At 41.6% G+C, this 15,102-nt stretch overlaps 4 protein-coding genes across 4 annotated transcripts; 1 reads left to right on the top strand and 3 right to left on the bottom strand.

Moving 5' to 3' along the window:
- Window positions 1-502: 502 nt before the first annotated feature.
- Window positions 503-1,421, bottom strand: LOC137946826 (strigolactone esterase D14-like). Its single transcript, XM_068793120.1, has 2 exons — window positions 1,033-1,421; window positions 503-958 (listed from the first exon to the last, which is right to left on the bottom strand). Exons 1-2 carry the CDS (start codon window positions 1,419-1,421, stop codon window positions 520-522), a joined length of 828 nt encoding a protein of 275 aa, XP_068649221.1. The 3' UTR covers window positions 503-519.
- A 1,802-nt stretch (window positions 1,422-3,223) lies between these two features.
- On the top strand, window positions 3,224-3,946 carry LOC137946825 (putative invertase inhibitor). Its single transcript, XM_068793119.1, has one exon. It carries the CDS (start codon window positions 3,224-3,226, stop codon window positions 3,944-3,946), a length of 723 nt encoding a protein of 240 aa, XP_068649220.1.
- A 1,164-nt stretch (window positions 3,947-5,110) lies between these two features.
- Window positions 5,111-6,206, bottom strand: LOC137945203 (xyloglucan endotransglucosylase protein 1-like). The gene is made up of 3 exons (XM_068790979.1): window positions 5,919-6,206; window positions 5,605-5,798; window positions 5,111-5,510 (listed from the first exon to the last, which is right to left on the bottom strand). Exons 1-3 carry the CDS (start codon window positions 6,204-6,206, stop codon window positions 5,111-5,113), a joined length of 882 nt encoding a protein of 293 aa, XP_068647080.1.
- A 2,065-nt stretch (window positions 6,207-8,271) lies between these two features.
- LOC137946995 (xyloglucan endotransglucosylase protein 1-like) lies at window positions 8,272-9,755 on the bottom strand. The gene is made up of 3 exons (XM_068793289.1): window positions 9,438-9,755; window positions 9,151-9,344; window positions 8,272-8,805 (listed from the first exon to the last, which is right to left on the bottom strand). The coding sequence occupies exons 1-3, from the start codon at window positions 9,702-9,704 to the stop codon at window positions 8,421-8,423; spliced, it is 846 nt and encodes a 281-aa protein (XP_068649390.1). The 5' UTR covers window positions 9,705-9,755; the 3' UTR covers window positions 8,272-8,420.
- Window positions 9,756-15,102: the final 5,347 nt, after the last annotated feature.

Below are 15,102 nucleotides of genomic sequence, written 5' to 3'. Positions count from 1 at the left end.
ATTATATGCATAAGTTATACCCAGTTTTAAGTAAAAATTTTATATAATTTTATGTGTAGTTTATTTGACATATATTTTATGTAAAATTTTAAATATAAGTTAGTTTGAGCTAAATCTAAGTTAAAAAATTTGGGTTCATCTTGATTCCAATTTTAGGTTTAAGGCTGAGTTTGAAATTGAACTCAAGTTTGAAGTATTCAAATCAAACCCCACCAAGACATATGCAAGTTCTAAGCTACAACCGACTATTTCTTGGTTTGTTATTTGTTGTCCATTATTGTTCTGAATGTTTTTTTACCACGAGATATGTCAACGATGTCTTTCCTAGAATTAATTTTTGGAGAAATTTAAGAGAAGGGAGATGAAGCGGAATTTGTCATCAACCGGAGTCACCTGAAATCGTAAGCAAGTGATCGTCTCCCAAGGAACTTAATTATTTCGAGAGAATTTCTTCAATAATTTCAGACAATTAGTTCTCTTTTCCATTGCTGTAACCGGTGAGAGTACATTAAAAAGAGCTTATCGGTCATCAGCAGCTACAACATCTTTCAAGACTTTCAACAGCAAAGGGTAAGCAGTTAATTGCGGAAGATGGCCGTGTGCGTTCAAGATTCTAACCTTACTCCTACTGCCAAGCTTACTGGCCATATAAGAAGCCACTGATTTTGGTACGACGAAGTCCTTGGCCGATTGGATGATGGTGCAAGGCACCTTCACTTGCTTCAAGATTTTTCTCAGGTCGCTACGAAAGACAGTTTCAGCAGCATCTAAGGCAATCCGTGGGTTCATCTTATCCAGGCTGCTTCTGAACTCCTGTACCGATTTGGTGTCGTTTACGCCTATCGCCTTGGGAGCAAAGCCGGAGGCCCATGAGCTGAAATTCCGCTTTATGTCGTGGAAGAGGGCGTTAATGTCTGATCTGTCAAACCCGCCCACGTAATTCTTTGCGTTCAAGTACCTGGCAAGCATGAAGTATGATAAGGCAATGACATCCAGAAAGTTACAAGAGAGGAAAGGAGAAAAGCAGATCACCTAGGAGAGCCACCCAACAAAATGAGATGTTTGAAGAGATGAGGGCTGCTGGTAGAGGCTAGACATCCGACCATGGCGGACATGGAATGACCCAAATAGATGGAGTCAGTGACGTTGAGCTCCTCGAGCACGCCCTTGAGGTCCTGCGCGTACCCATCAAATGTGGAGTATTTGTCCTGGTCGTAGAGCTCCGGGCGGACGTTACCGGAGATGACGAGGTCGAAGACAACCACCCTGAAGTAACAGACGAGGTAAGGAATAAGATAGTGCCACACGCTCTGGTCCGCCCCGTAACCATGAGCCAGGACCAGGGTTTGGGTACCTGTGCCGTACATCCTCGCGTTGAGGGCCTCTGCAATCCCTCCATGTCCGTGCTGAATGCAGGTCATCGTCCCTGTAGCCACCCTCTCAAGCTGCAGGTTCTTATGACATCCCAACGGCTATTGCACCTCTATATATCCATATATCCTCCTCCGGACCTCCGCTACTTTGTTCAGCGAGAAAGCCAGGTCAGGCCGTAACCATTAATGGCCGATTACTTTCTTCCCTCTGAACTAGGGACGTCCTACGTACTTATCATTGGAAAGTGTCGTGATAAAGGTAATGGAAAAAACGGAACAAACAAAGTTCGCAGTAAGATTAACAGTCTGAGGTTAAGAAGGAAAAACCTTTTCTGTTGCTGCATGGGAGAAATATAAAATTGAAATTAGGTTTCAGTTGAGGATCGTTGACGAAGTAGAACTTGGGAACGGCGACCCATACCTCCTTTTGGTGCGTTGAGAGTCTTAAATGGAGTCCAACTGAATTTGCTGTTTCATTCATGGTCAAATGATGCTGCCCGGCTTTATATAATAAAAGTTGCAGGTGAGCTACTTTTATCGAGTCGGACCTGTCTTGGCACATTAATAAAATGCCACAACTTGCAGCTTTTTCCCATTTCCACAACAACTACAGTTTCTCAGCATTCAATTCTAGGATCAGAACACCCAAATAGACATATTGCATAGGAAAAAGAAGATTATAAAATCTGGATTTTGATCTTGGGAGAGTCCTTCCATGCTATAACAGAGCTTAAATAAAATTTAAGATTATGATTGTTCATCTATAATTTAATCTGTTATTAATTATTTAAATAATTATGATTCTTTATAATTTTAAAATTTTGAAGTCAAGCGAGTTCATTTTTTTAATTCATGAATCAAATATGAATAATTCAATACATGCGTTTTATTGCAGAAAACACCGAAAATAACGAGTTTGTGGGAACGTGAAACGAACCCAGATTCGAGGCCATTTTCAATCGGGTTTGACGAGGCCCTCTCTTCCTGGGCTCTTTAAGTGGATGGGCCGGGCCTCTACCTTCCAAAGTGAAAGAAAATGTAACAGAGCTTAATATTACGAATATAATGAAAAAAAACAAAATTTCTTAAAAAAATTTAAATGGTAATAAATAAATAAGATAGAAATTTAAATTTAAAAACTATAGAAATAAATTGCGTCTTAAAAATTTGACAAAAAAAAAATAAAGAACCCTAAACTCACTTCTACAAGCTTTGATTATAAGTCACGTGGGATAATGTTAATATTTGATAATTTTTTATTGGTTAGAATTTGAATAAGTGAAATGAGGTTTATCCCTCTTTGGCCTATGAATAAGGTTTCAAATTCATGCTTAGAGTGACGGACTTATTTTTTACCGAAAGTAACATAGGCCATACGTTGAGGGACTAACAATTCTAAAACGGATACTCACAATGAACCCGACTAAATACAAACTAAGTTAGAATAAATGTGGACGAGAATATCAACTAGAGCACTCTCCTAATTCTTGTTCCCGTCGTAGGCTCGGACTTGACAACGATTGGGTTTGGTGTAATTACGATTTTTTTTTCTTTGTTTATCATGAAATTGACACCTTTGGTAGAGGTTGATTTGGAGGACTTGAACTCGTCCTAGTAAGGATGGGAAGCTGTCCAAGTTTGCACAACCACATAAAATGGTCTGAACGTGTGTTTTATATTTGTCTAAACGAAAACTTTAGTATGAATCTGAATACGTGTATATCGAATTTTGGAACAAGCTCTGCTTCAGCTCTCGATGCATATAACTACAGTTGTACGCCAGAGTCTTTCACCCATCGAGGGGAAGGGAAGAGGAAAACGTTGCGAAAGCAAAAAAAAAAAAAAAAACCATGAGGAACCGTATATCGAATTTCTTTTTCCACATTTTGTTCCTTCTCCTTCCCCACCAAACCATCTCTTCTGGGAGTGCCACCAGCAGCCAATTAGTCCGACAGACTTGTAGAAGAGCTGCCTCCTCCAATCCCTATTTAGACTATGACTTCTGTGTTGCATCACTTCAGGCTGACCGACGGAGCTCCTCTACAGATCTCCGAGGGCTAGGGATCATCACAACCAACCTAGCCGAGGCCAACGTTACGGAAACAGAGAAGAAAATCGACGGGTTGCAGGCTGAGGCTTCGGATTCTTACGACAAGAATAGACTAGAGGATTGCAAAGAAATGTACTCGTTCGCATTTTCTGAACTCAAGGACGCCGAGGTGGCTTTCTACTTGGAGAGGTACTCGGATGCGAATATTTTTCTAAGTGCTGCATTAGATTATTCAGTGAACTGCGAAGACTCATGGCAGGAAGAAGTGGGGCATGCTTCGCCATTAACAGCAGAAAACTATAATCTGCAGCAGCTGTGCCGAATTGGTCTGGCTATTACAAATTTCTTCTCTCCTGATTTCATGGTCATCCAATTTATAAGGGTCCTTTCACTTCCCTCTTTGTTTTCTTCGCCTGAAGCTCCTGCCAGGGGCGCCCGCTCCTTCCTCCACTTGGACTCGGCGATGCCGCAGGGAAAGGGGAGGGACCCCTCGATCGTCGCCGGCGGATATTTACGGGAGTGAGGTTAGTGATTAATTAGATTAATAAATTGCTGAGGCAGATGTCCATTCTCGTACAAGTAGACGTTCGTTCTTTGAGCCCATTAAATTTGATTTTCCAGATTTCATATTAAATTAGTATTTGAGCTGTAAGATCCTTTTATGTATGATATTCAATACTTTAGATCTTTAACTATGAGTCGTTTTAGTGGCATGTGTCACAACATGCTAAAGATTACTGAATGAATATTTTGGTCACTATAATGCCATGTGTCATATGTGTTAAATAATTTGTTTGTGTGACACTTATGTAGCATTTAGGTGGTGTTTTCTTTTCTTTTTTTTTTAATTTTAGTCATGACGTCATTACCATTCACAGAGAATTTTTTAATTTTTTTATTATTAGGCCAAATATACCATCTCCAATAATGTAATCCTTCCTCTCCTTCAATCTCTTCATCCATGCAATACGATTATCGTATAAAATTGGGAGTAATACAACATGCAATAAATAATAATAATAAATAACCGTATGAGGAAGTAGTTTACACTCCAACCAACTTTTGAAAAGCCACTTCAACCAGTTCTACAGCCAAAGCCTCCACTATGAGATAGTGAATAATAACAAAATCAAAACCGACGTTTGCAATATTCTCCTTTATAAAGGCATCTAACAAGAACAATAGGTATTGAGAGCAACCATCCAAATTGGTAAGAAATTTAAAAGAATAGTATCTGTTAAGGAATAGTCCCACATGAATTAGTGAGATGAAAGATCTTGAGTTTATTAGTTGGAAGAAGAGGTTTCATAAGTGGCTAGTCATTTTGGGTTGAGCCTTAGACCCAATTTAACATGGTATCAGAACAACTACTCAGTATATTGGCATTCCACCCAAATTACCTATAGAAAATGAAATTTCACCTAAAGAGGTGGAATTTGATTTTCTATCTTTTATAAAGAAATGAGGTAATGATCAACTTTCTCTTGGTGAAGTTAATTCAATCTAAACATTCCATGTACACATATAATGCCATTTTCTCACTTAAATGTTCAGCGTAATTCATATTCCACTCTAACTTTCTCACAACACTAAAGAGGATGAATTGAATTGAATGCAATGAATAAATTGTAATTTACAAGAACGAATGAAATGGAATATAACGACTACATATGGACAAATGCATGGCTTATTTCCGTTTACACTCGAGTGGCAGACCTTGAGGAAAGCGGTTGGAATCAGCGCAGTAGTCGTAGATCATGTAATTCTTCCGCACCCATCTCAGCCACTTTCGGTTGTTTGAATCTACTTCGTGGCTCATCCAGGCATTCTCAGAGGTTGAATCAGGAAGCACTGGAGCACAAGAAGATCCTCCAGCTGACCAAACGCAGGCGTTGGCATTGAAGTTTCTGTAAGAGGCTGTGAATGGCGCGTTATTCCAATCGGTTTTCACACGCCCGCCTTGCGTTGCCCAGTCATCTGCGTTCCACAGGCTCGAGTAGATCCTCATGGGCTGGTTCTTGGGGAAGGGAAGTCCCATATGCTCCATATTCTTGAACATCCTTATGGTGATACCATCCACGTAGAAACTGAAAGAAAGAGAATAAATTAATGTAAGAAAGAAATGAATGTGTAATCGTGTAAATGTGTCAAGAAAGTGAGTAAAGTACTTGGATTACTTACATTATGTGCTTTGGGTTCCACAGGATGGAGTAAGTATGGAACGCCTTAGTGGGATCGAACCACAAGTGAAACTGCTGTTCTCTGTTCCCCTTTCCTTGTGTGAACACATTGGTGTGGATTGTGTAAGGTTGTCCACTAATGTTTCCGAGGAACTCAAAGTCGATTTCGTCCCGGGTCGCCCCTTGAGAAGAAAGCTGCAACAGAAATATGTGAGCATCTAATTTCTTTCAAAGAATTAAACATGAGTTAACACCATCCACTCAAATCAGAGAGTATTAAGTTTCAAGGCAGTAATGATCAGAGTCGTCGCTTACATAGTAAGCAGTGACCGTGCCAGCCGAGTTTCCAGGGACAAGCTTCAGCTGCATGTCGATCCTGCCGAACAGATATTCTTTCTTGGATTTGAAGCCGGAGCCGGAGGCCTTGTCAAGGGAGAGAGTCAGCACCTGGCCTCCGTTTAAGATCTTGCCACGACCATCGCCCCATGTGATGTCGAAATCCTGATAGAAATTTCCGGCTGAGCCCAGGTGTAGACTCGTAGCAAGAAGCAGAAGAGAGAGCACCAGCGAGGAACGAAAAGCAGCAGATGGAGAAGACATCATCAATGACTAAAGTCTGTGGTGACAAGCTGGAACGTAGAACTGCAGAGAGAAGGTAGAGGTGAGAAGAGGATGTGTGGACTGATATAGGAAGATATGCGACGCCGAGCAAATATATAGAAAACACTGGAGAAGAAGGAAATATCCATGAAGGTGAGTATGGGCGCGGTGGGTTGAGCTGGAAAACGAGTAATGAAAGCTGGAATAATTGCCGCGTCGAGAGGGGTTGACTTTGATGCAGTTCAAAGCATCGGTTAGGCATCATCCAAGTCAGGTGTCAACTGGTTGCACCGGATGATATTGCACTTGAACAGGGTTTGATTCAGGGAATGGTCGAGACGAGCGACGCTACTGATTCAAAAAAAATAAAAATGGCTGAGTCGGATGGATTCGAGTTACAGCTTTCTGTTTATAACTTTATATATATTATTTGGGTTTGTAGAACTTATTCTAAGCTTCAGATCATCAATTTGCATTCCCGTGAGCTTCAATTGCAATTAAGAAATCTTTAATTTTGATCAATTGTATCTATCACCCTCTCTATCCTTCTCTGTTTATGCATTAGGGACCAATTAATCATCCAGAAATAATACATAGTTAAGCTATTAATTTGCTAAATATAAGCCGTGAATTTGCCCATGGTAAATATGTTTGATCGAGCTGATGGAAATTTTATGTTCTATTTTGGCCTCAATCTGGAGTATAGACAATGGGGGAGTTAGTGCACATGACTCAGGACATGATCTTCATGCGCATTACGCAGTTCATGTTCTGATGTCGTTAGGGAGCGCCGAAATTCATGTCATGTACATGAAGATACATCACTCAAGAGTTCATGTCTCAAGAGTAACGGGCGGAAAGTGCTTTCCGCCTGATTTTGAGAATCATCTACATGACTCTCGCGCGGGCTCTCTCTCGGTGAGCGGGGCTGTCTCTCGAGGCTCTCTCTGCCGCACACCCTCTCTGCCATTTCATTCCCACAACCCTCTCTCGGTGTTGCCGCATCCCTTTCTAGTTCCGGAGCCCTCTCTTGGTGTTGCCGCAACCCTCTCTCATTCTACAACCCTCTCTCGTTCCCGTAGCCCTCTCTCGTTCCGTCATCGGCCATCGCCGTTGCCTACTAGCCCGTCCCCGTCACCATCATTGTTGCCCGCCGCCGTCGCTGGCCGTCACCGTTGCCTACTAGCCCGTCCCCATCGCCATCGTCGTTGCCCTCTGGCTCGCAGCTAAGGAAGACGACGATGGTTTAATTTTTCCTAAGTTAGGAAAAATTAAACTATCTTCATAAAAATTATTAATTTATAATTTTTATTTATAAAATAATTATTTTTATTTATTTAATATATTTATTTTACAATTACTATATTAAAATATTGATTTAATAGTCATAATTAAAATATTGTTAAAATAAATATTTGATAAATTATTTTTGGCATAATTATCCGATTGCTATAGTTAATTAAACCAATAGTTTTAAATTTTGTGATAATTTATTAATAATTAATAATACATAAAATATATTATGTACAAATATATAGTTTGTTAAAGTTATTATTAGATCAATTTTTTCTCTTAAATTATTCATTTTTAGGTTAAAGTATATCATATGTTATTAATAAATTAATAACTCAACGTATTACTTTCGTTTTTTTATTTATAATTTTATTTATTTATTATTTGTAATTAATCATGTAGGTTTTTCATTGGCTCATGTAATTACCATATTAATGTATAATAAAATATCTAATTCAATTAATAAATATATTAGTATATTTAATTATACATTAAATAACTTATTCATGTAGTAATAATGGTTGTTTTACCTAATTTGGGGTTTAAGGATTATGTTGTAACTAAGTGCACTATAAAGGTTTAGAAATTCTCTTGTTTTTTATGTTTTTCTCATGTTGGGACACTAACACTGGAAACTGTTTTCCAGTGCACATGAAGTCGTCAACACTAACACCAAGTGCGAAGATGATCTTCATGTACATGACTGACATGATCTTCATCTTGGACATGAATTTGATCTTCAAGAATCCATTTGGGGCACTAACCCCCCAATACTATTTACAATATTTAAGCCCAGGAGTGCAGAAGTCTTGCCTCCACATTTTTTAAGTTCCTAATTACATCCGTAAGTACAGAGGAAGAACTTTTCTTCTTACACGCTTTCATGAATAATTATGGGCAGATTTTTTTTCCTTTTAGTCGATCTTAATCAGAGAGTGAACATTCGAGAGGAAAGCCTTGAGGGAAACGCTGTGCGTCGTGGCAATAGTCGTAGATCATGTAGTTTTTCCGGACCCACTTCAGCCGCTGGGCGCCCCCGGAGTCCAGGGACTGGGTCCACCACCTCCCTTTCGATGCTGAGCAGGTTGACCGTCCAACAGACCAGACGCAGGCGTCGGCGGCGAAGTTCCGGTACGATGCCACGAACGGCGCATGGGACCAATCAATCTTCACGAGGCCTCCACGGGTGGCCCAGTCGTCTGCATTCCAGAGGCTGGAGTAGAGTCGCATTGGTTGGCTCTTTGGGTATGGAACTCCCACCCCCTCGGCGTTCCTGAACACTCTGATCGGAGTTCCATCCACGTAGAATCTGTGGCAGAGCAAAGCAATTAACTGTTAATATTGGAGTTAGTTGATCATTTGAGGTAATAATAGTTTGGTATCTTTTGGAGGTTGAGACTGACAATATCCTACAAATTATTCAGGTCACGTAACTGTTTTTTTTTTTTTTTTTTATCCTCTACTTTTCAATTGTGGTTGCTCTATTAATTTACGTCATTTTTCGTGCTTTTAGTATCAGAGTAAGAGGACGAGGCTGGCGAGCAGTCCTGTTCTGGTCGATTATTGTCGCAGTCGTGCGAATCTGCTCCTGTATTTTTAAATCACCAGATGAGTTAATGGAAGAAACAAAGAGAAGACAAAGTAGAAACTCAACAGTATTTGCTGCTGATTCCATAGAATCGAGTAGGTGTGAAAGTCGGCGTGGGGATCAAACCAGAGAGAGAACTGTTGCTCTCTGTTGCCTTTCCCTTGTGTGTAAACGTTTGTATGAAGGATGTAAGGCTCCCCGGTGACGTTCCCCAGGAACTCGAAATCTATTTCATCGTGTGTAGGTCCCATTGAAGATAACTGCACCACCGCCCACCACAAAACTATATCAATCATAAAGTCGTTTATATGCACAGGCTTTCAACGAAGAAGTAAAATAACTTGTTCTCTTACATAGTAAGCGGTGACCGTTCCGGCAGAGTTTCCCGCTACCAATTTGATCTGCATGTCTATCTTCCCATATAAATATTCCTGTTTGGACTGGAAGCCTGAGCCGGAGGCCCTGTCAAGTGAAAGCTGGAGGAGCTGCCCGGCATTGGAAATCTTCGCCCGCTCACCGCCCCACTTGATGTCGACGTTGGAAAAGAAATTCCCTGCGGCCGCGAGGAAGAAGGGTGAGAGAAGGGTGTGCAGGAACAAAACAACTTTCAACGTTTTCATAGTTCTGTCTCAGGATTGTTCCAAGAGGTGGGAAAAGAGGTTGGACTGATCTGTAAGGATGTTTGGATTGCGGTCTCCCTGGTGAAGCAACTGGGATTATATAGGGGAAGGATTGGAAGAGAGAGAGAGAGAGAGAATGAGAGTTGCTAGGGGCAATGCGCTGCAGCTGGCTTATTGCAGGGGTTGGTGGGTGTTTGACAGAACGATATATATATATATTTGGGAAGGCAAGTAGAGACTTGAGAAATTAGTGAGATTAGAGTAGGACTGAAGCTGATGATGATGATTGGGATTGAAAGCGTGGGCAATGAGATTAATTGCAGTCGTAGATAAGCTTCTTTCTGCGAAGACCCAACCATTTGGGCTAGCTGGAAACTTGTAATCCCGACGGGACCATCTTTTCTCTCTTTCTGCTTCAGTTTTTATTTCTTCTTGTTTTAGATGACGAACAACATAATTATCAGCCAAAAAGTAGTGGTGCATTCATCGTTCCCTGTGCAATTTTTTTTGTTCCGGAGAGCAAATTAAGATTTCAACTAAGAAATTAATGCTTGATTGGGAGAAGGTAGCTTTTGGTAACTGCTTGATTCATAAATCTTCGGTAGAAGAAAGACAAATTTGAACCACTATTATTGAGTTTTTGTTCGAAGTGGTCAACAATACTGAGGTTGGTAGACTGCCTTTTGGATCAAACTATTTTTGTAATCTCAATCCCTTTGTATGAATAAGGTCTACACAGCTAGCTAGGAATCTGATTTACGACTAATTAAATCAAATAGGCAGTTTTCAACAAGGTTAAAAATTAGATATTTTTGATTTAAAGCATGGGAAAAGTATAAAAACAAGAAAGAGATGGGGAAAATGCCGTGTTGTTTGAATCTTTCTGCAAATCTATTCTTCTTTCTTCTTTAGTAGCCACCAATTTAAAGATACGAGAAAGAATGGATAAAGCATACTAGCCAGATTAAAGGAATTTATTTAAGTCGACTGGATGTGGACTCTGACAAGTGAAAACGAATCTTGTCCTTCCTTTCATTAATCTTCCCCTGTTTGTCTCTATCACTGAGCTGCAGTCATGGTGGTTCATTGGCAGCTACAACTGGCAAGTTTTGTCACTTCGAAGCCAGTTAGTGTCTCGGCGGAAAGCTTATCCAAGTTGTGGCATTCCTTGTTTCTATACTTTTCATGGAATTGAGAGACCGTCTCTAGTTTGGCTTCATGTCGCACTCGTCCTGTCCAGGAGGCCTCCACTTGTTCATTGCATACTGCGACGGACGACTGTTTCGGTTTGTTACTAGAGTTATTATTATTAATATCAACTCTCTATTATTAGGGAGATAAATTCTCTTACCTTTATCGATCGTCTGATACCTATCCTTCGTGATGGCTGATGATAGATGAATCAAACCCATATAATTCTATTCCATGAGAGAAGACGACGTTCTTCACGGGCGACTAGAGCTAGGCCATTCTCAACTTCTTCTGCACGGGTGGCTTTGGTTGGTGAAAGTGAAATACCACTGTGAGTAGGATGTCTACCGGAATTGGCTGCTCAAACCTGATCTCAATCGTACATACACGAAGTCTTAATTCTGGACAAATGGTTTCCATACATTTGATGTCCTGTTGAAGATACTATTGAAGATACCGATTCTCAATCAATTCAGGATCATTGCCCATTTAGGGTCTTCCTTTCAGGAGCCAATTAAGCTCCAATCATTCATTTCCTGTACAAATCATATCAATTGTAATCAAGTGTATATCTTTGTAATTGTTATAAATTAATGAGAAATCTCACCCCAAACAGTGTGGTGAATTATTTACATGGTATCAGAGCTCTACCTGGATTAACATCCCTTGATCCTCAATGGCGTCAAATTTTTCTTCCGATCTTCTCCCTTTCAATACCTTGATTCATATGATCACCATCAAACTTTCATCGTCAAATTACCTCCTCTGGAAGAGTCAATTTATTCCCCTCCTTGACAGCCATGGTTTGTTGGGCCATGTGGACGGCACTCTTGTGCCACCACCTTCGTTTGAACCTCCCACGATGCCAAATCCAAAATTTCTGGCATGGAAGGCGACAGACCAACGCCTTCTCAGCCTTCTGCTGTCGTCTCTATCCGAGGAGGCCATGGCAGAAGCCGTTGGCTTGACCACCGCCCATGAGGTATGGATTGCCCTCGAAAATTCCTTCAGTCATCGCTCCAAAGCCCGTGAGATTCGTCTCAAGGACGATCTCCAACTGATGAAGCGCGGAAACCGTTTGGTCTCTGCCTACGCTCGTGCTTTCAAAACATTATGCGATCAGCTTCACGCCATTGGGCGCCCTGTCGACGGCACCGACAAGGTGCACTGGTTCCTTCGCGGATTAGGCTCTGAATTTTCGAGTTTCTCCACTGCGCAGATGGCTCAAACTCCTTTGCCCTGTTTTCCCGATTTGGTTTCGAAAGCAGAGAGTTTCAAAATTTTTCAGAAATCGATGGAGCTTCCCGTCGCCCCCACCGCTGCATTCACCGCCAACCAGGCTTCCTCCTCCCGTTTCGGCCACTCCTCTCGCCCGAATCGAGGCCGAGGACACCGTGACGGTCGTAACTCCGGTCAAGGCTCGCGCATCTTTTCCAGCCACGGCAAAACCTTCGATTCTGCTCACGGACAGCAACGTTCCGACCAGAACCACCGTCGTCGACCACCACAGTGTCAGATTTACAGACAAGACGGCCATTACGTTGATCGCTGTCGCCAATGATATGCGTAGCAGGAGCCTTCCGCTCACGTCGCTGAAAATTTTTCGACCCTTTCCCTATCCGACCAAACCAATGTGTCTGACTGGTTTGTTGACACAGGCGCCTCGGCCCACATGACTCCTGCCTAGTCAGCGCTGGATCGGTCTTTCTTATACACGGGTAAGGATCGTGTAATTGTCGGGAATGGTGCGTCCCTACCTATTACCTATACAGGTCATATTTCTCCTTCACCAAATCTAAAACTGCTAAATGTCTTAGTTGTTCCCCATCTTACCAAAAATCTTTTGTCTATCAGTAAATTAACAGCTGATTTCCTTTATCAGTTACCTTTACTAATAACCTTTTTACTGTTCAGAATCGCCAAACGGGAACGGTGGTGGCATCCGGTAGACGTGATGGAGGCTTGTATGTGCTAGAGCGTGGAAATTCCGCATTTCTTTCTGTTTTGAAAAACAAAACTCTTCATGCCTCTTATGAATTATGGCATGCACGTCTAGGTCATGTGCATCATTCTGTTCTTTTTTTATTAAATAAACAAGGCCAAGTTTCTTTTACTTCTTTATTACCATCCCCTAAATTATGTGACACATGCCAACTTTCCAAAAGTCATCGCTTACCTTTTTCTCGTAATGAAAAAAGGTCGTCTCATGTCTTAGAATTAATTCACTGTGATATATGGGGTCCGTCTCCTGTACATTCCACTTTGGGGTTTGTTTACTATGTTTTATTTGTTGATGATTACTCTCGATTTACTTGGCTTTATCCATTGAAATTGAAATCTGATTTCTATGCTACTTTTCTTCAATTTCAAAAATTTGTGGAAAATCAACATTCTGCTCATATCAAAATTTTCCAGAGTGATGGTGGTGCAGAATTTACAAGCAATTGCTTTAAAAACCACCTTCGTCAATCTGGCATCCATCACCAACTATCTTGTCCATATACTCCTGCTCAAAACGGTCGTGCCGAACGGAAACACCGTCATATAACTGAAACTGGTTTGGCTCTACTTTTCCATTCCCATATTTCTCTTCGTTTTTGGGTTGATGCCTTTAGCACTGCTGCCTACATTATCAACCGCTTGCCCACACCGCTTCTCAGAGGTAAGTCCCCTTTTGAACTTCTCTATGGTCATTTTCCAAATTATGCGCATTTTCATCCCTTTGGTAGTTGGGTCCATCCTTGTTTGCGTGATTACATGCCAAATAAACTTCCTCCACGCAGTCTTCCATGTATCTTTATGGGGTATTGCTCATCTTATAAAGGTTTTCGTTGTCTTGATCCCCTTACTTCAAGAATTTATATCACCAGACACGCTCAATTCGATGAGACTTTTTTTCCCTCCATGGCCGCTTCTCAAGCTCAACCCCTCTCCTCTCTCCAAATTTCCAACTTTCTTGAACCTGCTCAATCTCCTCCAGTCCTGTCCCCATTTCCTCAGGCGCCTCCTTCCCCGCACATTACTCCATCTGGCTCCCGTCCTTGTGTTATTTGTACTGATCCTCTGGATAAGTCCTTGCAGGCCACTGGTTCTCTTACAGGTTCGCCCACAGATTCTGGTCCACCTGGATCCACTCCTCCTGTTGCCGCAATCCAAATGAGGTCTCATCCTATGCTTACACGTGCCAAGGCTGGTATTTTCAAACCTCGTCACTCGGCTGATCTTGCTTACTCTGGCTCTTCTGGTCTTCTTTGTGCTCTCTTGACATCTACTACGCCCAAAGGGTTCAAATCCGCTGCCAAGAATCCTGCCCATCGGCACTCTGATACTCTTTATTTGCTCTTATATGTAGATGATATCATTATTACGAGCAATCTTTCTCTTCTTGATAGCTTTTCCAGCAAGCTTAACTCAGAGTTCGCCACAAAGGACTTAGGCTCCCTCAGCTATTTTCTTGGTCTTGAAGCTACACCAACCGCTGATGGACTCTTTCTTAGTCAATTGAAATATGCTCACGACATCCTTGCCCGTGCTCAATTACTTGACAGCAAGCCTGTGCACACTCCTATGGTGGTTTCTCTGCGTCTATCTTCTGATAGTCCATTATTTTCAGATCCTACTCTTTACCGATCCCTGGTTGGTGCTCTTCAATATTTGACCTTCACGCGTCCCGATCTTGCTCATGCTGTCAACTCCTTTCGTCCATTTGCTTCGCTGAGATCTTTAGTTGCGTATTCTGATGCTGACTGGGCCGGATGTCCTGACACTCGTCGCTCCACCTCGGGTTACTCTATTTACCTTGGTGACAATTTAGTCTCCTGGAGTGCCAAGAAGCAACCTACAGTTTCTCGTTCCAGTTGTGAGTCTGCATATCGTGCTCTTGCACTCACGGCCGCCGAACTTATTTGGCTCACCCATCTTCTTCGAGATCTTCAAGTTTCTATTCCCGAGCGGCCACTTCTCTTATGCGATAAAAAAAACGCTCTTTTCTTGAGCTCCAACCCTGTTGTCCACAAGCGGGCCAAACATGTGGAGTTAGACATTCATTTTTTGCGAGAACTTATTGTTGCCGGAAAGATTCGCACTCAATATGTGCCCTCTCACTTACAGATTGCGGATATCTTCACCAAAAGCGTCTCTCGACCTCTCTTTCAGTTTTTTCGCTTCAAGCTTCACGTCTGTCCTAACCCGACGCTTAGTTTGCGGG

This window comes from Aristolochia californica, unplaced genomic scaffold (assembly GCF_029961685.1).
Source record: "Aristolochia californica isolate CCGP_79_NKW_82.1479 unplaced genomic scaffold, dmAriCali1.0.hap1 SCAF_12, whole genome shotgun sequence".
Taxonomy (NCBI): domain Eukaryota; kingdom Viridiplantae; phylum Streptophyta; class Magnoliopsida; order Piperales; family Aristolochiaceae; genus Aristolochia; species Aristolochia californica.
Note: the sequence above shows the minus strand (reverse complement) of the source record. Positions and strands in the feature narration are given on the sequence as shown.

Coding starts and splice junctions, on each gene's coding strand:
- LOC137946825 (XM_068793119.1), top strand. CDS start 3,224: ATGAGGAACCGTATATCGAATTTCTTTTTCCACATTTTGTTCCTTCTC.
- LOC137946826 (XM_068793120.1), bottom strand. CDS start 1,421: ATGACCTGCATTCAGCACGGACATGGAGGGATTGCAGAGGCCCTCAAC. Junction 959..1,032: donor TTGTTGGGTGGCTCTCCTAG/GTGATCTGCTTT, acceptor CATGCTTGCCAG/GTACTTGAACGCAAAGAATT.
- LOC137945203 (XM_068790979.1), bottom strand. CDS start 6,206: ATGATGTCTTCTCCATCTGCTGCTTTTCGTTCCTCGCTGGTGCTCTCT. Junction 5,799..5,918: donor GCACGGTCACTGCTTACTAT/GTAAGCGACGAC, acceptor TTTCTGTTGCAG/CTTTCTTCTCAAGGGGCGAC. Junction 5,511..5,604: donor TGGAACCCAAAGCACATAAT/GTAAGTAATCCA, acceptor TCTTTCTTTCAG/TTTCTACGTGGATGGTATCA.
- LOC137946995 (XM_068793289.1), bottom strand. CDS start 9,704: ATGAAAACGTTGAAAGTTGTTTTGTTCCTGCACACCCTTCTCTCACCC. Junction 9,345..9,437: donor GAACGGTCACCGCTTACTAT/GTAAGAGAACAA, acceptor GCGGTGGTGCAG/TTATCTTCAATGGGACCTAC. Junction 8,806..9,150: donor TGGAATCAGCAGCAAATACT/GTTGAGTTTCTA, acceptor GCTCTGCCACAG/ATTCTACGTGGATGGAACTC.